This window comes from Chanos chanos, chromosome 3, assembly GCF_902362185.1.
Source record: "Chanos chanos chromosome 3, fChaCha1.1, whole genome shotgun sequence".
NCBI lineage: Eukaryota > Metazoa > Chordata > Actinopteri > Gonorynchiformes > Chanidae > Chanos > Chanos chanos.
The window spans coordinates 24,812,501-24,833,500 of record NC_044497.1 but is presented as its reverse complement, the minus strand read 5'-3'; the positions used below and the strand labels follow the sequence as shown (position 1 = coordinate 24,833,500).

The following is a 21,000-nucleotide window of genomic DNA, read 5'->3' as shown; positions in this document are numbered from 1 at the left end:
AAGGCCTGAGACAACCTATTACTTCAAAATATCAAATAGCAGTGAAAGGGTAGCAAGTGCCTAATATTTTCAAGGACTCAGTAGATAACTTTTAGGTGAAATCACAGATTAAAAAAAAAAGCTTTCACTTCAGATAGCAAAGGTTTACGTAGTGCAAAGCATTCAATCTGAAAGGCAAAAAATTGTCAGACTACACAAAATGGCTTCCAGTAAACATGAAGCACAGTATCACTAACCTTAACCCTGCACAGGCCACAGGCGTGTGTGTTTTATGATTTAATGAGTTCACTGATGCTTTTTCATAAAGAGTGAGAAGAAGGTTATGTCCAGATAGCTTTATGATATATTGACATACAAGCTATATTCTGATTTATCAATGTACAGCTGTAATTACTAAGTTATCAACAGCAACACATTTAAATTGAGGTTTGGACAGATGCATGGCTGAGTTGATCCAGGTCCAAATCGTTTGTGTGCACAAGGAAAGCGAAGGCTGCCGGACTCTAAATGCTGAACATTATAATTGCTTTATTTCCCCAGGTGCACTCAATGGTTGCCATTAAATTTAATTTCTTTGTAAATTAATTTGTGCTTAAATTATTTGGAAATCAAATTAATTCAATTAACTTTACTTTCAGTTCAAAATCACATAAATCACACAGTTTGTGAGTGTTAATAATGGGTGTTAATGCAGGCAATATAAAATGCTGGGACTGATATTGAAATAAAAATGGCAGTATCACCCAACCCTGGGTTGTACTTTGTTCAGCAGTTTGTGCCACATGGGCCATGACAGAGGAAGAAGATTCCACAGGGAATAACCACTTAGCCAATCAGAGGGATTCATCACAAGCGTGTACAGATGAGTTGGCTGACAGCAAGCCTAACCATTACCATAGCTGGGTGAAAAGATATTAAAAATTCAGATATGTTTTGCCAGTGTTTTGACTTTTAAGGAGCTTTTTTTTAAATCTTTGCTGTCTTGTCTTCAATATGGGAAAAAAAGGTGGCCTTTATTAAAGACGAGCTTTTTGTAACAATACTCATTGATTAAATCAAGACTGATACTACTTTAATCATACATCTAGGAAATGACTTTTTCATGAATTCTTTAGACAATTGTTTATTGATTTTATTCAGTGTTCCCTCCAGTTGTTCCCACAAGGTGACAGTCAAATGTAGGGGGTTGTAATCTCTGCTGGCTTCTCTATTTTATCTTCTCAATGTAGTCTAATATAGTTCCATGTTCAACCACTACGGGGAAGTAGAGCGCTAATAACAACACAGAGAAACTACATCTCAGTGCAACAGTTTCAATTCAGCTCTTAAGGAGCAACAATGTAGACATTTTTACGTCATTTCAGTTTAATTTAAATTTTATATGAAAGTCCTTATGCCTAGATGTATTTCTCTACATTCTTTACATTATACTTTAGTGCCTGTATCTTTATTCTTATACAAAGAATGCACTTGTTAGATGAATCTGCTCTGTTTAGCAATAACTTAAACAGTGTTCACAATTATACACACAGCTAACAATTTATCATGAGTATGTGCTTCATTTTCTGGAGCGCATAGTTGTCCATTTTCCTTAAATGGTTAAAATGATCATCTGATTCATAAATTTAAAGTATGACAGCTTTGGTACCATGGGAGGAGCCTCTGAAAGAATTACATACCTGTGTGTTTAATTTGATTTAGAGTCAAGACATTTCTGATAAAATTGCAACACTTCCTGTAAACATTATAGGTATGTGTTGATGCTCAACCTTTTATGGCAAATTGTCAACTATCAGATTACACAAGAGATTGCCAAAGGCTATGTTTCATGGGTATTTCAAGTCTGCTCAAGCGCTGAGATAGTACAAAACTGCTGTGGCAGAGTAAAACTAAAATCACAGACACACACACCACACACACACACACACACACACACACACACACACACACACACACACACACACACACACACACATACACGTACATGTCCATTCTGCCTGCCTGTGAATGTGCATGCCAAGCAGTGCTCCTTGGCTTTTGTGCAGCTTAAGGGCTTGACTATTTTATATGTGAGATAAAACAGGGCTGAGCTCTCCAGTGGGGCAGCCAATTTACTGATGAGGAAAAAAGAGGCCAGGAGACTGGAGAAAAGGGAGAGAGGGAGGAGGAAGGGAGAAGCTGAAAGAGAGAGAGACAGAGAAGGGGAGTGTGATAAAACCGTTGGGAGTTCTCCTGCAAGCTTAGTCAGGGAACGAGTGGCAGAGAGAGTCAGAGAGAGAGAGAGAGAGGGAAAAGCAAAAGTGGTGAAGAGATCAGGCTCCAAGAGAGAGGAAGCTACCACACACAGTTCAGTCAGTCTGCACTCGGAGGAGAGCACGCATGTGTTTCTGTCAGCTTGCCTGACTAGGACATAATGAATTAAGGCCAGCGAACTGTGTGTGAGCAGTGGGCACATTAAGTGGGTGTCTGGGGAAAACACTCCATTCACCCCCTTTCGAATGCTCTCCCGCTTTGAAGTTTTCTCTGATACTGCTGTGGGGGACCAATTTTTTTCCTGCAAGGAAAAAAAGAAAGACGAAAGAAGGCCAAAGGCTAAGAAAATTGGATTGTCTCCAAGTTCTAGCTCCCTCTGGATTTTTTTTCCCACTTCGCTCTCAAGTGGGAACCACATGTGAGGACCGGATAGTGGAGGGTTGAACGGTTTTCACCAGAGAAGCCCCAAACTCAACGGCATCACAACCGGCAGCGCTGATAAAACCCGATTCCAGGTCTGAGCGAGCCAGTGCAAAAGAAAGAGAGGAAAAAAGAAAAAGAGAAAAGTCTGTGCACCTTCCCTCTTTGGTCCATCTTTTATTCTCCTGTACCCGTGGCCCCTCCTCTCCCCTTTTGTACCCCCCACAGGGTAGGAAGCGTGAAAAATCTCACTAATGGCTTTATTTGCTGTCAGATCAGTGCCGGCCTGTCATTCCGTGGGACTACTCCACTTGACACTTTTCCTAGAAGAGTAAGCCTCCGCCGCTCCCTTGTTGGAGGACCCTGCTCTCCAACCACGCTCCACTGATCATCAGGAGGATTGTAAGGAGGGGGAGAAGCTGTAGCATCGGTCATCACTACGTTGACTCTGAGTGGTATACATTCCCCAATAGCCGCATTGGTTGTGCTTTTTTCCCCCCATTTCTGCTTTGCTTTTTTTCTGGGGTCAGCCATAAATTCTGACAGCCTCGGGTCTGATTTCCTCTCTGAACCGGGCTCGGGCCTGCCCTCCTCTGAGACTCATCCGTCAGGAACTCCTCTGTGGCATTAGGCTGAAGATGAGGTGCTGGCACATGACTGTGGTGGCCCTGCTATTCTGCACGCAGGGCATCAGCGGAGGGGCGGACGGACGCAAGGTGAGGAAGAGACCAAAGGAGAGTCCTCTGCAGCACACTGAGGCCTTCAACACCACCCTGTCCAACAGTGAGGAGGTGGATGGGAGCACCAAGGTAACACCAGTGATACTCCTTCTCCTGTTTCTCCTCTTCTTTCTCACTTTTCCCTCTTTCAGCCTTCCTGGGTTGACAAATGCTGTTACACAGTAAACTGTCCAGGGTAAAAACACATGCTGGTCACACTGTCCAGCTGCGGTACTAACACTGACACTGTCCACCTCATGGGTGGGTTTCTTGACCGTCTGGGAGTGCTGTGATCTGGGGTGTAAGAGTGTGATTAATGTATAGAACACGTTCCACATTTGTTCCACACTGCATACACATGCCAGCAGTCCCCAAAGGGTTTGTAGAGTTTTCAGTCTGGAAAAAACACCTTAACATAAAGTCTTGTCACCGTGTTAAATACCATTGAATTGGAAACATAAGCAGAAAGTGGATTTAAAAAACAAACAAACAAAAACAATTTTTAGATATTTAAGCCTGCCGTAGGCCATGTGCTTTGCAATGTAGACTGTTCCCCAGTTCAACAAATTGTGCTTGTGTTATGTTCTGAATGTGGTTCCCCAAATGTGCATGTAAACAAGTCTAAAAACTCCTTGCGAAAAAAAAAAAATCGTTAGTTTGGTTGCATTTGGCTGTCTTGCGTACTTCACATCATGCACCACAACAGAAATCACCAACTGGGTCTCCATGAGTCGGTAACTATAGAAGCTTTTGTCTGAAACTTTCGTTTGCTTTGGGAAGAGCAGAGCTGATGTTCCACTGTCTCTTATTTATCTTTACCATGAATCAAACCAAAATTATCTGTATGTCTCTTTTACCATTAAACATATACCATACACCCAATTGTTAACAGGCAAAAAGAGGAGACAACAGAAAAGTTGTATGTACCCCACAGAGAGAGAAGAATGTAAGAGGCTGTAGGCTTCCAACTGGTGGGGAAAAAAATCAAATTTAACTCAGAATGATAAAGCATTACATGAGACACACATGTATACTTAGCCAAGGGCACTGACTACATTTATAATTTCATATACACATAATTTGGGTCTGTGTCAACTGTAGGGGTAGCATAATTTCCTGGTGCATGTCTTAACATCTGTCTTATTGCTGATAAAAACATCACTGTTCTTCTCCATGTTTTTATTCATCAATTTGCGAGGAAGATACCACTTCCTTTAACTAAATATGGAGACACTGATTGTGGCAGGGGCGGCATGGTGATGCAGTGGGTAGCGTTGTTGCCCCACAGCAAGAAGGTCCCGGGTTTGATTCCCAGCCAGGCAGCCAGGGTCTTTCTGTATGGAGTTTACATGTTCTCCCTGTGTCTGCATGGGTTTCCTCCAGAAGCCCTGGTTTCCTCCCACAGTTAGGTGAATTGGAGATGCTAAATTGCCCCTGGGTATGAATGTGTGTGTGAGTGTGTTTGTCTGTGTGTCTGCCCTGCGATGGACTGGCAACCTGTCCAGGGTGTTTCCCTGCCTTTCGCCCTATGAATGCTGGGATAGGCTCCAAGCACCCCCTGCGACCCTAATTAGGATTGGCGGCTTAGATAATGAGTGAGAGTAAGTGAGTGATTATGGCAGGTCAAGAATAGATGTTGATTATTAAATATTCTCTAATTTGCAAAATAACACCAGCTGGCTTGTCAGATGTAGAAAAAACCTGTGCCCTTCCCCTTGCTTACGTTTTTTTTGCAAACATGAACAAATTTATTTCCAAATCTAATGGGGATGAGATGTCAAATGTTATACCTAATTGTGGATACAGTCCTAATGAGTGCCCAAAGCTGGATGAAACTAAGTCATGACACTCACTTGTTCTCTTTTTTCTGTTTCTCGTTCTGTGAAAAGAAACACAGTGAAAAGTGCTGTGTGCTGTTACAGGTAGGTGAGCTGTAACATAGTGTTACATTAGTGTAACAATTAACCTCCTATTAAGGAAGCTCACAACATTTAAGAACAATGCTGTTAGGAAGGAGAAATGTGGAATGGAAACTATTTAAGTTTAGATTCCTTGACATTCAAACCATAACAGGGCACAATCAAAAAACATCTTCCAGCAAATTTGCTAATGTGATGCTAAAACATACTTTTGTCCTGAAGTCAAAAAGTAATTTTCCATTTGGTGATTTTCCATTTGTGTGCATGAGAGATCAAATGGCATGACTGGGGATATGTAAACATAAATATGTGTCTATAGCTGTCTGAGAACTCAAGAAAACAATGGCTGACCTGTGTTTTTGCCCTTGCTTTTCCCCCAGTTTTTAATGTGTGAAGAGCTAAATGGATGACTGCCTGAGGTATGCCTGGAATGTTCTGGAATGTGTGTTTCAGAGACTGATCAATGCATCAATTAGTCCTCACAGTGTGAGTGCGCCAACAAATTCCTCCTCCATAAAATTAAGGAGTGAGAGCTCTCCGTTCCTTTCTTAGATAGTATTAGCGACTGGGACCTAGTGCTTTCAGAAGAAAGGAAAGGGATTGAGAGAAGACAGTGGTAGGAGAGAGCTAAAAGGAGACACACTGGTCTGGAAAAAGAGCTGCTTCTGTTACTGGATAGATGACTTGCAATGTGAAAACCATAAAAATGGTGCGAACAGATTAATGATGGATACGAACAAGTCAGATGCTCTTCTCTTGAATGGCACTATACCATAGCATGAGGTACTGAAGGGCCAGTTTACTCCTTAAAAGAATTTGCAATGGTCAAATTTCTAATCATACAGAGATTTTTGTGGTTCTCTGTCAACAGTGCCTCGGTCATGGTAAACGCATTGCTATTTTGACCCGTTATTTGTTTACCACTGCAGCGTTGTTTGGATATAAGGGTTTCCACTGAAGCATTTGGTTTTCCTCAGCCCACCCATTGTGTTGGCATTCCCAGTTAACTTTTCCCCCTTTCGTTCTCTCTCTCTCTCTCTCTCTCTCTCTCTCTCTCTCTCTCTCTCACACTTTCTCTCTCTCTCACTTTCTGTCTGTTTCTCTCTCTCTCTCACTTTCTGTCTGTTTCTCTCTCTCTCTCTCACTTTCTGTCTGTTTCTCTCTCTCTCTCACTTTCTGTCTGCTTCTCTCTCTCTCTCTCTCTCTTTCTCTCTCTTTCTGTCTGTTTCTCTCTCTCTCCCTCTCCCCACCTCCACCTCAGCAGCCCCTCGTCATGGCCAGTTGAGCTCCACTGAGCTTGTGGACAACAATTACTGTCCTTTCCAAAGAAACTGTCTGAGCAAAAGCTGGCACTTGTTACGTTTCTGCAATTTAGCTTCAGCATGCCAGCTTGCGCATGGGCTCTACCTCACTACCTCATTTGTTTATCTTGCCTTACTGGGCTCTGAAAAAGCAGAGGCTGTTGGGGTGGTGGGGGTTGGGGTAGGAGGTGACATTGGGTCAACCCACCAGACTGTTGGAGGCCTGGGCACCTCACTGAGATGTCTCCTGATCGCTCCCAATGTTGCACCCAGAGTGTCTCTCCTACCCCTCCTCCCTCTCTTTCACTTTCTCTCTCTCCCTCCCTCTCTCTCTCTCTCTCTCTCTCTCTCTCTCTCGATCTCTGTCTCTCTCTCTCTCTGTCTCTCTCTCTCTCTCGCTCTTCATCCCTGGTCCAGTGCAGGCAGTCTGCCATGATGTAATTCTTGGGAAAAAGAGGTGGGGAGGTATTTCAGGACCCTTTGGCAGAGGTTTTTCCAGCCCATTGATTCTGTCATTCACAGTCCTGCCTGACTCCGGCGGGTCTGGGACATCCGATAGGGGCGTTATGACCCCCCCCCCCCCCCACCCCCCACCCAAAAAAAAAAGAAAACTGGGGCAGCACGCCGCGTAAGCCCCTCACAAAGGCCTATAGAAAAGGTCCTGAAAGAGGACACGTCCAGGAGGATTAACGAACCCCCCTTTCCTCCTCCCCCCATCCCCTACCCCTTGCTTACATTCCTTTCATCTCTTCTCTCACATTTGAAGGGTAATGACATAATCACTCTAAGATCTAGTGTTCTGTCGGATTGTGTTCTCTGCCAAAGAGTGTCACCTCTGCCCAGGGCTTGGAGTTAAGTTTACATTTAGGGATAAGATCCGAGGTTCGTCTTTAGTGCACACAAAAATGGGCTAATATGGTATGACGATGAGATTTCACGTATGTAAGAGCCATAGAGGAGAATCTGTAAATCAGACTTACGTGGGTGATATTTCCTTTGACTTTCAAACATTTCAGAACTGTGCAGGATAAGCTTGTGTCTGGATCAGTACAGCACTTAATGCTGTGTGGTTTGCAGGGACTCTCTCTCTCTCTCTCTCTCTCTCTCTCTCTCTCTCTCTGTCACTGTCATTCTTTCTTTCTCTCTCTCTTTCACTCTCTCTCCCTTCTCTTTCAAACTCTCTCCCTCTCTAACTTTCTGCCTTTCTCTCTCTCTCTCTCTCTCTCTCTCTCTCTCTCTCTCTCTCTCTCTCTCTTGGCCTTATATACAGCATACGTTGGCCATGTTTTTTTTCTCCATTAGATCTGTCAGTGAAACATAATTTCTCTACATATGCAAAGTAAAAACAAAACAAAAACATGAACAAAAACAGAGAGCAATCTTTGATACATTTTTTGTGCTAACTAACAAAAGATTACGAAGAGTCAAACAGATGCCAAAATAGTGTAAAATAGTGTATTTTCAAGTGCATACTTGATTTTTTTTTCTGTTTTTTTTTTTTTTTTTGCCTTTACTGACATGACTTAAGAGGACACACTTAAGCTTGGGGTTCTGACTGGGATCATTTCCATGTCCTGCGGTTGTCTGGAGACATGCTCATGTTATGGTTATCATCTTTCCAACAAGATTACAGCTTGTACTCACTTAAATAATTGTGAATCGTATACAACCATTTATAACTTACATAAGGTATGCTTACATGTCTTCTCTTCTGTGTGGCTCATCATTTATAATGGCACTGAATTACAAACAGCTTCTGTCTTTCATCTCTAAATCAGACGGCAGGGAGTTATGGCCTATTTTGATGAAGACAGTAGTCAGGTTTTGGAAGGTAGATCTGAGGCCCCTTTGAACTGTCCATTTGACCTACCACAGACAGAGAGAGAGAGAGAGAGAGAAAGAGAGAGAGAGATGGAGAAAAAAGAGCATCTAAGTAAAACCAACTTAAGACTGTAATTTGCACATAAAGCAGGTGTGATGAGCCAATCAGATCCTCTTCAGGATTCAGGCAGTATAATTCCTCAGCAGATCACATAATAGATTTTATGGCTTACACACTCACATGTCTTCACTAGCCAGGAATGTACACAGCATACACACATAAATATCTACACAATGTTTATACGAAACTCCCGTCATGGAAAAAAGGGCAGATAGAGAGAGAGATATTAAAACAATGCAAGGCCTCACAATGTAATTCACGCACATTTTTAAGAAGAAATTACGAGCATGTTCTGACTCATACATATTTCCACGTGTTTTATAAATAACTCCGTTTTCTGACATGAATTAAACCCGAGTGTATTTGTTGGTCAGTGATTTAGTGACCTCTGAGTTTAATGGGCCGGTTTCCCGATTTCTCTGGCAGCGATAACAAACCTGTTCACGGACTGTTTCGCTGAGTTGGTAAGAATGTGAGGAAAAGCACTTTACAACATGTGCCAAACAAATATTCAAGAAATGTGGTTAGGAAAGTGAAAAAATATCCCACAATTCTCTTGTTTTAATACGTATCACCTCTCTTTTATCAGTCCTCAGTAAAATGTTCTCTGTAAGTGCTTTCAGCTTTTAAATAGCACCATCTTTTAACAATGACTCCGTTTCAAATGAGTTCTGCCAAATGTTAATTTCTCTTTTGTATTTCTCTGTCAGGCTTCAAAGCCATTATGACTCGATATCAACTGAAAGCTTAATTGTAGGTGAGGATCTGAAGGTGTGGTTGTCAGTGTGCGCATATAATCAAACTCATAAATCTGTTCGATGACCCATAAAAAATTGAGGTTCTGGAAAATGTACCATCAGCCTCACTTTTTGTGCCTCCTTGCACGTATTATTTTCCCCCAGCAAGGGCCGTAAACTGAACAACAAAGGACAGGCTGGCGTTAATCAGAGGCGTGTGTTGGCATACTGGAGTGTTCAGTAGCTCCTTGGTTCTCCAGGGACGCTCCCCGCCAGAGAGGCGCAAGCAGAACAGATGGAACAGAGAGTGATGAGTTCAGGGAGGGGTGGAGGAGAGGTGAAAGCGTGATAGAGAGAGAAAGAGAGAGAGAGAGAGGGTGGTGTACACAAGTCGTATTGTAGCATGACTAGGGGCTCCGAATTGTCACCAAGGGATGGGCCACCCGTCGCGGTAGAGCTGTTCATCCATACAAGCGTGGAGCGCATTTGAATAGAAACCGCACCTGTTTCGGTCTGTCTGTCACGTAGTGTCACGGAATAGCTCACCTGCATACTGCGTGTACATCATCAGCCTGTCCTTTAGGTCTGATGAATTAGGCCTCCCATTTCTCTGTATTCACTTTGTTGGATAGAACTGTCTTAAAGAGCTTTCTCAAGGTTGTCTGACAGTGTATGGGCACTATTATTACCAGACTCAAACATTCAAAATGGGCGTGACCCTGATTCAAACTGGCTATAATAGGCTGCAACTATAACTACAACTGTAACTACAATTGTGAAGAATTAGCGTGATGTCCATCCAAAAGTTAAACATGTTGAGGAAAGTCTGAGCAAACATGAACTTTAAAGAGAAACAGTCAATAGCCTGCTCATGATTGTGTTATTGAAAAGAATTAGTGATTCGAAAAAAAAGACAGAAACGGTTTGCTTTACAGCTGATGGATATTAAGCTGGTGTCTTAATAAAAAAAGAAAAGAAAAGAAAAGAAAAGAGAAGTAAAAAAAGAAAAGAAAAAACGAAAAACAGAGATGACCTCCATCAACATTCATGACTGCATGAGTGTTGGCACGGCAAAATGCAAGCCTTCATGGTTCTATTTGTGTACGCCAAACCAAAACAACCTAAAAAATGTCTCTTCTGTTTTTTTACTTAAAATAAATACTTTTCCCAACATTTTCCCCCTCATAATGCTATAGATGTTTTAGATGCTGGAGGTCTTGCAACGGAAGAATCCATTTCTTTAGAGAATGAATATGAAACTGAAGCTAAAATGCAGCCTTCACTGATGGTGATATTACTACACTCTAATTACAGTAACATGGATCTGTTGCTTAAAAAATGTGACCTGATGAAATTTTGTAGCTCTGTTATGTGTGTGACCCCAAAAATGAAAAAGATGACTGATTGCACTCATGCTGAGGTCACATCCCGCAGGAATGTGCAATAATTACTTTGTAATTACAGGTCTATTTGTGTTTTCCCTTACAAAATTGAATCAAACTTTATTTATTTATTTATTTTACTAATCAGACCCTGTTTGTCTGGGCCAATGTCCAGCCTCAGGTACAGGAAAAGAGTCCATGTCACTCTTCACATATAATCAGCATTTCGAAATCATTAAGAGATTATTTACTGCATATTTGGCTTTACAGCTGCAGGAGTCAAAGGGAACCCACAACCTTTTCCCTATTGCCCAGTCAACTGACTCATTCAGCATAAAAATGCTGGAGTCTATGTTGATTTAAAAGTATGATGGAGGGTTTGTGTTTGCTCAATGCCTCAGTGAGAACAAATGATATAAAAACCCTCGCATTTCTTAACATTCCTTTCTTTGACTTTTGGATTTAAGAGAAAAGTCTGCTCTTACAAATGCATACAAACGGTGCCGTGCTTAGAAAATAATACATTTTGTTATAGATAGGATTTTTCTCCCAAAGTGTCAAATTAAATGTAAAGTACATTCAGTTATGGTATTCAGTTGCAGTTTTTTGGGCATGTGATATATTTGCAAAGTCCAAATGGTTCAGCGCTACACCAACATTTGGATTTGAAACTGACCGTAGGTTTGGCTTTAAAAAAATGGCCCCTAATGTACCGACACCCTTATTACCTCCTTTAAGTTCTCAACTCTCCATTGCAGTCTCAGTCCCTGGGAAAGAAAGAAAGAAAGAAAGAAAGAAAGAAAAAGAAATGAAAGCTCTTGTCTTTCCTGGCATGGCTATTAGCTTTTTACTAACTTGGGGCATTGCTTTCGTATAATTATAGCTTGACACATCAAGACAGGGGAGATCAAGACGGCATTAAGTCCCTGATTTGTGTTTTGTGGTGTTGAAAGGATAATATGATGGTTTACATTATTACTGTGAAGAAAGGGTAGTCTTGTGTTTTCAGTTACACAATTCTGGAGCTTACTGCAGCCATTCATGACTGGTTAACCCCTACTTTGGCAAAATTATGCCCAGTCTCCCATTTGATTCTCAATGCAGAACGGTCAGGGTGGGTCTTCCCATGAATTCAGGATTCAGTTTGCCTGTTCAGTGCCAACCACTGTGGAAGATATGAAGCATACGGATTTGGACTCTACACTCTTTCCAAACTTGTTTACTACATTAGTAGTGTTCCTAGTTGCTCTGGCGAAGACTTAGACTTATTCAAACTTGCCAATGTAGCGAGAGGCTGTATGGGTATTAAAACTGATTTCCCAGAGACATGGTACATGAAAGCAACCGGTGTTTCAGATGTAGATAGCGTTGCAGTGTTGAAAAGCAAAGAGAAATGTATGGACCAATAATCTGTCTAACACACTGTCTATGACAGATCTGAAGTCTTCTCCTCTGCAGTGTTAGAGTTTCTACATCAACATGTCTTTTATCTGTCTTCGAACTGATAAGAAACCACAAAAACACACAGATGTCCAACAGGCGAAAGACTCGTGAAGAAGTTAAGTTGTTTATTTTGTCTGCTGTCAGATGAAAAGGGGGTGTGGGACAAAAAAAGGGAGAGAGAGAGAGAGAGAGAGAGAGTCATCCAACCAAAATATGAGCCCCTTTCATTCCAGTGTATTGGGGAAAAAAAAAGAAAAACAAGGGGTTACTTTGTTGCTGTTCAACAAGAGGCACGTCTCTGTGTGAAGAGAAGCAGCGTGTTAGTTTAGCAGATAAGTGATCCGAGTACTGCTGCCAAATCTAAACAAACACCGCCTCAGACAACTCACCTCCACGGACTGTCTCTATCTCTCTCTCTATCTCTCTTTCTATCTTGAGTGCAGTCACTTGACGCTTTTGGTGGATTTAAGTCATTTTTGTGGTTATTGGAATTCACTCAGCCTCACTTTTCACCCAAGTGAAACAATGTCAACTAAAAAAGGGGTGGGGTGGGGGTGGGGGTGGGGGTGGAGGGGGGCAGAGAGTTGTGGATCATTACAGTCATTGAAATATGCTTTACAAATCACATATTTTTTATTTGACAAAGAAAGGACAGAGCACCTTCGTAAACACTCTCTGGTTACTCTTTTTTTTGGTAAGTGCTGGGGGTAAGTGAGGGTGGGCAGGGGCGGTATTTGGAGCTGTGAGCTCTGTGCTTCTCATGGAAACACTCATGTACTGAGAGAGATCATTTCAGAAAGCCTGTTTGTTTTTCAGAGACCCAATTGGGCTAAAATTGACGTAGCACCTGAGCGAGCTGCAGAGTAATTAAGCAGAGAAGGGGAGAGCTGTCAAGAGAGAAAATGTGACTGAATGTGTTTGGCAAGCTACTGCATACGGAGAGTAAAGACTGAGAGAAGGCACATAATGTAACCTGCCCCGATGTCTGGCACCATATAATAGTATCTTTAGGCAAGATTTTCCAACGAAGGTTGGTAAGCAGAAATTATGACTCATCGGATTTTGTTACGTAGTTGCAATACTCTTGCATTCAATACTAATGGGAGAATGAATCCAAACTCTGTATCTGATCAATCAAAACAACCAGCACTCTCTTCTCTCAGGGGTGCTGTACCATTGGAGAACTAGCTTGAGTAAACCATTCCATTCAATACTCAACGTCTGTTCTGAGAACTAGCTTGTTCAAGGGAATCTCACTGTATAAGAGTGTTGGCTCTGTGGAGTACACATCCATTTAGTCCTTGACCTTAACATAGACAGCAAAAAAGCATTAAATGAATGAAAAAAAAAAATGTGAGGCTCATTATCGAAAATCACAAATTTCCTCAGTTATTCTTCATTTAAATAGATCAGGAAGGGGGTGGGGGCACATTCATTTTGGGAATGGTTCCACCACATGCAAGTGTCCCACGAGGAGGCCCGATTTGGTTCAGCTTAATTGTTTCCTTGGAGACTCCAATTTCTGAAAAATTACAACAGTTTTAAAGTCAATATTTGGCCTCCTGGGAGCAAACTGGCTTTAAATCACTCCAATAGATTGGTTAATCTCGTTTGAAGTGCCAACATCTCCAACATTTGACTCATGCTGTTTTGCTTGGAAAACACTGGCTTTCCAGTTGCTACTGCTCTTTGATTCATAGTCAATGTGCCATCATTAAGTCTCTGTATTTTATTAATAACAGGGCAAATACAACTTGATCAGCTGTAAAAAAGGAAAAAAAAAAGAATAATATTTTCAGAATATGTGTACAAAGGCCTACCCTATCCACATTTTTGTACTGTACTCTGCATCGTTCAGGTTATAAGCATTCATAGCCTATTGTTAAGAATTGGCTGTATTGAATTAATAATTCATGCCAAAGGCATCTGATTCATACATTTGATAGTTATGTAGAATAAGTAAATGTAAACAGCAATGTTTTCTGTTGCCAGGTCTCTGAGAACCAGAGAGTAGACCCACTTGGATCATGGATGGACTTTGTGAAGCGACCTGTTGGCAATTTTCCAGCAAAGTGCCGGAAGAGAAAGCGTCCCCTGGTATTGCAAAATTCCCTTTCCTATTCCATTTGATCATATACACAATCCTGCCGACTGTACCATCCATCGAACAGAACAGATTAGTACTCTTCGTGGTTGAATGAGTGTGACATTATTTGAAAAACATGATTCATTTCTGCTTTGGAGGTTGGCTAGCAATGAATTCATAAGCTCTCTATAAACATCCTGTACACTATACCAAAGCATGCATCATGTGTTACATCAAGTCATGGCATGTTTGGAGACACAGCAGTTAAGTTTTCAAGTGCTTTCTCCACACAGTCTCTTTTGATGCCATAACTTTCAATCCGTTCTACTATTTATTTGTTTTTATATCTCAGCCTGGACCACCCGGACCTCCCGGCCCACCGGGACCCCAGGGACCTCCAGGGGCTCCTGGGGCAGAGGTCACTCAAGAAGTCCTACTGCAGGAATTTAAGGAGATGATCAAAGGTGAGGTATCAGCTTTTAGAGAACAGCTGTATTGTAAGTGTGGTTTTATATTACATATGTTATATATGTCCCACAGTGCACACTAAAGTCTCTTTGTTTTGACTGTCATTTCTGGGTTATCGCCAGTAATTTTCCACACTCTTATTGTTCCCCCAGAAATAGCTCAAAAAACAGAAGGCCTGCTGTTTGTTTTATGGTTTATTAGCAACTTTTGGCCATGATCAGAGATGTATTCAGAAGTTTCCAATTCACTCACTGCTTGGAATTACCTTACAGGTAGTCACTCACTGCTCTGAGTGGTTGACACCAAAGCCATGGTATGAGGAGTGTGACACTGAGGTAGTAAGTGTAGATTTATTTATTTTGTTGAATTTGTTTGACTTGGTTCTGGTGGATCAGAAGCCACAGAGAGAAGAGCAGCGGTGGATCGCTCCAGTGACTCTGGTCAGCTGCCCACTGCTCTGATTGCCTTGGAGGACATGACCTCTCACCGGAGGATCGAGGAGGCTTTCCACTGCAAGCTCCGAGGCCCAGTGGTCATCGATAAGAAAACTCTAACAGAGCTGCAGAACTTCCAGACGGTAAGGGTTTGTTGAAAGGGTGTGTGCGAGGTCCCCATTTCAATAGATTTCTCTCCCCCTGCAAAAGCATTGAGTCAGTTTGTTTGATTAAATCCGCCTCATGTGGAGGACATTGTGGGAGGCACCAGAAAACCTTTTACAGCTGTCTCTCTCTGCCTGCAGTAATTGCCAGCACTCAACTGTTTGCAGTTATATGTAAATCATTTCAACCAGACTTATTTTGTCAGGGTTTCGGCTGTCTCCTCGCTGCATAATGGTGACATGTGGAAAAAAAAGAGGAGGAATCTCATTGACTTTGCAGAGATCATTCACTATGTTTAGCCTTCATTGTGCATGTTCAATTCTCAGCTGAGTGACAACCAACAATGACTGCCAACAGTCTGACTGGTCTATGACGTCTAGTTACTAGTGACAACACAGACAGGATCAACCCATCAGCTGAGCGCAGAACCAAACCAAGCCTCGAGCAGTGCCTTCATCTTAGAAATACCTCCTCTTTTTCAAACATGCCACATGACTTTCTCAGCTGTGCACAAAAGCTACTCTGTTTGGGACTTGGACAAGGAGAGGCATGGGTAAAAATAGACGTTGTTTGAAGAAACGGCAAGCCATGGAAGAGCTATGCTCTATGACAGTCTGATGAGGCTAACACAGCAAGGCCAGACAGTGGGGCACAGTGGAAGTCAGCGAGAAAAATCTGTGTGATTTGTAAAGTGTCTCCCTCCAGCAGGCATGGAAAAATAGGTCCCTTATGAAAACAGCCAGAGCTATCATAAAGCTGCTCTCCCTAGTGTTTCACTTGAAAAGACACTGGAGAAGCAGCATTGGTACTTGTGGGTTGATGGCATTTTTCAAATACTACACACTAAAAAAATGTTAAAATAGACATTTTTAAGAACACTAACAAGCCCAGAGAACTCTTGGTGGGTTTGAAGCTTTGGTACATAGTGATGTGGCCTACCATAGGTCCACTGAGCAGAGATCATCAGGGTAAGAGGATTCTTGGCAGATACTTGCATATTTCTGACTGTTTAAGGGGATAAGGTCTTCCAAACCAAGTTCCCAAACTAATTTATTTAGTAATGTTATATGTGGGAGACCCATATTTAAGGGTATTCTAACGTTTCACTAAAATATGCTTTTGAAGCATTTCACTGCTTGGATTACTACAGAATACTTTTGAAAACCTGAATATCAATGAAACAGAGTGTTTCTGTGTGAGGGAGAAAGACAGACAGAGACAGGGAGGGGAGATGGGGGTAGGTGGGGGTTCTGTTTAGTGTCTGGCATTCATTGTCACCCTGAATAACTCTCACCTGCTTTATACCAACAGCCTCCTGCCAAAGGTGCCTTTCTCAGAGGAACCGGGATGGACCAGTCCACTGGCCGATTCACTGCACCCATCACAGGAATTTATCAGTTTTCTGCCAATGTTCATATTGGTAAGGAGGGTTTTTTTTTATTTCCCTTATCAGGAAAATATCTGCATGGCACTGAGTATTTTGTGAGAATATCACAGAGGAGATAATTTGCTCTTACTGACTTACCAATACTGACTTTGGACAGCTGAATACTCATAATTAATAATTGTCTATACAGTTTACTAGTATCTTATGTTAATACACTAATTCTTTATAGACTAATACTTTATTTAGTTATTTACTGTCTCCTGTTATTTATGTTTTGAAATCCACCAAATATGTCAATATATAATCAAATGAAGGCAGCTTTACATCCTTTCCTGAAGAGTAGTTTTTTTTTGTTTTTTTTTACATATGAGAATCTTTGGTAATTCACACTCAAAGGGACTTCTTCCATTCAAAATTTCTCACCTGTCAGTATCAAATGTGCGATGGCTTCATTTTCAAACATAGAGATAGACCTGTTGGACCGGAAAAGACTTTCCCCAGTCTATTGTTGTGTTCTCCAACATATTCAGCATGTTGCCCTAGTCAGCTTTTAACCCAACCTCTTTAACTTTATGTCATTAACTAAGTGTCAAACTTCTGATTGGCCCAGTCATGGGTGATAGTTTATGTATGGCAATCACTTCGAACGGACAAGGTGCGGCAAAGGAGAGATTTGGGAGAAGCTCTCGTGTTGACACCTTCAAACGAGAGAAAGAGAGAAAGAGAGACAGAGTTAATCCCATGGTTTCTGTGATAAATGATGGTCTTGGAACTAATCAAATTATACTACAACAAGGACAAAATCTGGCTAAAACATTGATTTCTGCAGCGAACCATAACTCCAACTCTCTTCATTCAAACTAGCTGCATTACTTTGGTTCAAAAAGGGAGAGCTGTGAAAGAGTGGACTAGACTCCTTGGAACCCTAAATTTCCAAGGGGTCCATCTCTCACCAGCTTGAAAGGGAAAAAGCTGCCCCCATGACGGAAAATGCACACAGCTCATCCCTCTTTATCGACAGTCTCACTAGGGGAGGAGGGGCAACCTTGCTGACTTCATCCATCTTTTCACAGGAGAACAACCCCCACTCCCACCACCACACCCCCCACCACCCCCTCACCACCCCCTCACCACCCCCTCAGAACCAGCAATGCAAAATTCCCCCAAAAGCTCTGAGGTTCTGAAAAAAAAAAGAAACAACTGGCTCCCTGTTGCCGAAGGAATCAGAACATCACTGTTGCCTAACAAGTCTGACAAATCCTGAGCAAACAAGTACTGGAACGACTCAAGACCACACAGTGCTTGGATTCCAAAGAGATTTCCTTTGTTACAGTTAATTCCAGGAACGGCATTCCATCGATCAGTCTGAAATGGAATTTGAATCTATTCTGTACTGTTTGGTGCTTATACAACTGAGACACCAGTAATATGTTTGCTCAGTCAAGAAATCAGGTCCTCTGTAATTCCTCCCAAACCCTACACTGGTTCTGAAGTTTTCTATAGATCAAAACACTCAAGCACAAATGACTGGGCTGACAGTGAATCCCAGTATCATGTGAGTATAGGTGTGGTAACCTTTGACCTGGAGGTGACAGTGTGTTTTCTTGCCAGACCACAGTGAGGTGAAGAGGGCAAAGAACCAGCTCCGAGCCAGAGACAATGTTCGAGTGCTCATCTGCATCGAGTCCCTTTGCCATAGATACACGTGAGTTACTCCTGCATCATCACAGCTTTGATCAGCCAAACCAGGGTACAGCCCAATCGCTGGTTCTGAAACACAGTCAGAATGGTGTGAAGGAGTGAGCTGAGCTTTTAGTAAAGATGAGGTTTTAAAGAACGATGTCTGACTCAACTGGTTTTGGGTTTTCATGTCGGTAACGCTGTTTATAGGATTGACATCTTCAACATCTGGAAAAAAAAAAGAATACACTTATTATGATGTCATATGCAAAGAGAGTGTGCTGACATCACAGTAACAACAGTTATTATCCAAGGTAGTCAGAGCTATTTTTACAATTCATAGGCCTTGATTCTGACATTGTATGATTCTGTTTTCTGCTGGCTATTCTAAACCACCTGATGTGATAATGTCTGATTTGTTACCACGATCATTTCGGAGGAGACGTCTAAGCTGACACATAGCAATTTTTGCAGGGAATTTAGTCGCCTCTATAATTTCCCCTTATGTTTTTATCATGGTCAAATAGTAGATTTGGGCTGAATTTCCATAGACCGCATCCACATCTACATAAATTCATGTTTGACTCACAGAAAGACATCAACGGTGATAATTAGTATTTTTCTTTGGGCTTCTTGTGGAATGAAGACCATGTGGTTCTGATTTCAGTGGCTTAGGCCAGTGAGCACATGTAAAAAGCCTCCTTAACACATCAAATAAAAAAAATGGCTGTTTTTTGAGGAAAAAGTGGTTAGAAATGAGAGGTAGAGAGAGAGAGAGAGAGAGAGTGAGAGAGAGTCTTAAAGAAGGTGTATTTTCACTGAGAAAGAGAGAGTGAGTGTGAGCGTGGGAGCACATTAAGGCAGATTCAACCAGCCATTTGCCAGGTGTGCTTGTTTGTTTGTCTAGCTCTGGTTTGTTTTGGACAGTGTTCCTGTGCTCCCTGTGTTTAACGGTTTAGAGCAGGTATATGAAGAGAATCAGTGTCTGGCTGCAGCTATGCCTTCTCGGCTGTTTATGAGCTGTAAAGCTTGTTGTCTGTTCGACCCCGTGTGGGACCAGCTAGGCATTTCCTGTGTTAAAGTGAAGAGGGCCAAATGTCCTCTCACCTCCGGCCTTGTCCTCGTCACCTTGGTAACCTTCACCCCCCACCTTTAACTCATGAGGATTCTTGTTGCCACAGGCAACAAGGGGGAGGGGAACAATCCCTGAAAAGCTGTTGCTGGGAAGGGAGAATGGAGTCTTTCAGAAAACTTAGTAAGAGCAGCCATGAACATCATGCCGTCATCGTTTTTGAGAAGTGAGGCAAGACGTAGAAGCGCAATTTACATGAGAGGAATAAATTTGCAAAACAACACAGCATTTCAGCCTTTGGCCAGGACAGCTATTAAACTGCTAAGCTAATATGTTTCAGGAAATCTGTCTTCTGTGCCGTATTCATCTGAGAAATGTTTGGTGGGAAAAAATGGCTTCAGATCAGAGTTATCCATCTCTGCTCACATCTTCACACACACTTGAAAATGTGGAGAATGTTCAGGATGCCTTAGACGGCAAAGTTAAAAAAGACAACCAGCATGATTGATACACCGTAAAAATGCTCTGTTTGTAAACCATGACGGGCTGGCAAGTGCCCTGTTTCTATCACTATGTGAGAGCTCAAATGTCATCGAATCTGTCTCTGAAATGCTGTCGTAAATCTAAACATTAGGTGAACGAGCAATCACATTATCACCACTTAGTCTCTGCAACACTTTTATGTTTTAAGCCAAAAACAAAAAACAAAAACAAAAACAAAAAAACCCTGTTTTGCACCATCATGCCTTGGTCACACAGATCCCCTTTTTATTTCTAGGATTAAGGTTGGATGAGACTATGACTCTTTTGCCATGTGACTTAAAAAAAAAAGGATTTCCATAAACTGCAGGAGAGACCTTCTGGAAGGGCCAAATAAAATAAATAGGTGTCACTTTGGGATTTAGGGAGACATAACTATAGTGGTCTTTTTTCAATGCCTGAAATTTTTTACTGCCTCTTTTGGTGAGTGTGATCTACATCTTCAAAGGGAGGATTATATGCATGGCAAAAGATTAAAACATTTTAGCAGTTTTTAGTTTCTGCTCCTTACATATCTGAAATTATTTGGGAAATTGATTTGAAAAGTTAATTCCTCAGCCAAAAGGTATTCAAAACTTGGCCAAGTATGAAATTCATATCTTTCACCATTCATATCTTTCAATAGCTTCATTCCTAAAAGAACAAAATACAAATAAATATTGAATACAAGAGCCTCTTTGAGCAGACACAATGGTTCAATTATTGTCTCCAAAATCAGCATTTCATTTCTTTTCTTATCTTCTCTATAGATCCTTGGAGATGATCGTTGGCTTGGAGAGCAACAGCAAAATTTTTACGGTGTATGTTAATGGTTTGTTGGAACTACAGGTAAACATCTAATTTCATACCCTGAGTATCTCAAAGAGTCAGTTAAACATTCAACTCAGTTTAACGTTCTGGCTTTCAGCTCGTGTAACTAGTTCTATCATCTCTGCTTTTTACTCATAAATTACTGCTGGTAATTGTATCCCCAGTTCAAATCTGTAGAACCCTGAAATAGTTTCATAATAAAAATCCTTGTTATGTCTTAATCTTCCAGTTAAAACATGTGA

General features: G+C 41.6%; 1 protein-coding gene across 1 annotated transcript in view; it reads left to right on the top strand.

Moving 5' to 3' along the window:
- Positions 1–3,273: 3,273 nt before the first annotated feature.
- The window catches only part of c1qtnf12 (C1q and TNF related 12), a 17,862-nt gene continuing 135 nt past the window's right edge, over positions 3,274–21,000 (top strand). The window contains exons 1-8 of the mRNA XM_030770060.1: positions 3,274–3,482; positions 8,582–8,584; positions 14,109–14,213; positions 14,555–14,666; positions 15,066–15,247; positions 16,581–16,689; positions 18,268–18,361; positions 20,698–20,776. Coding sequence (XP_030625920.1) covers positions 3,312–3,482; positions 8,582–8,584; positions 14,109–14,213; positions 14,555–14,666; positions 15,066–15,247; positions 16,581–16,689; positions 18,268–18,361; positions 20,698–20,776 — 855 coding nt within the window. The 5' untranslated portion in view covers positions 3,274–3,311. The remainder of the gene's footprint in view (positions 3,483–8,581; positions 8,585–14,108; positions 14,214–14,554; positions 14,667–15,065; positions 15,248–16,580; positions 16,690–18,267; positions 18,362–20,697; positions 20,777–21,000) is intronic.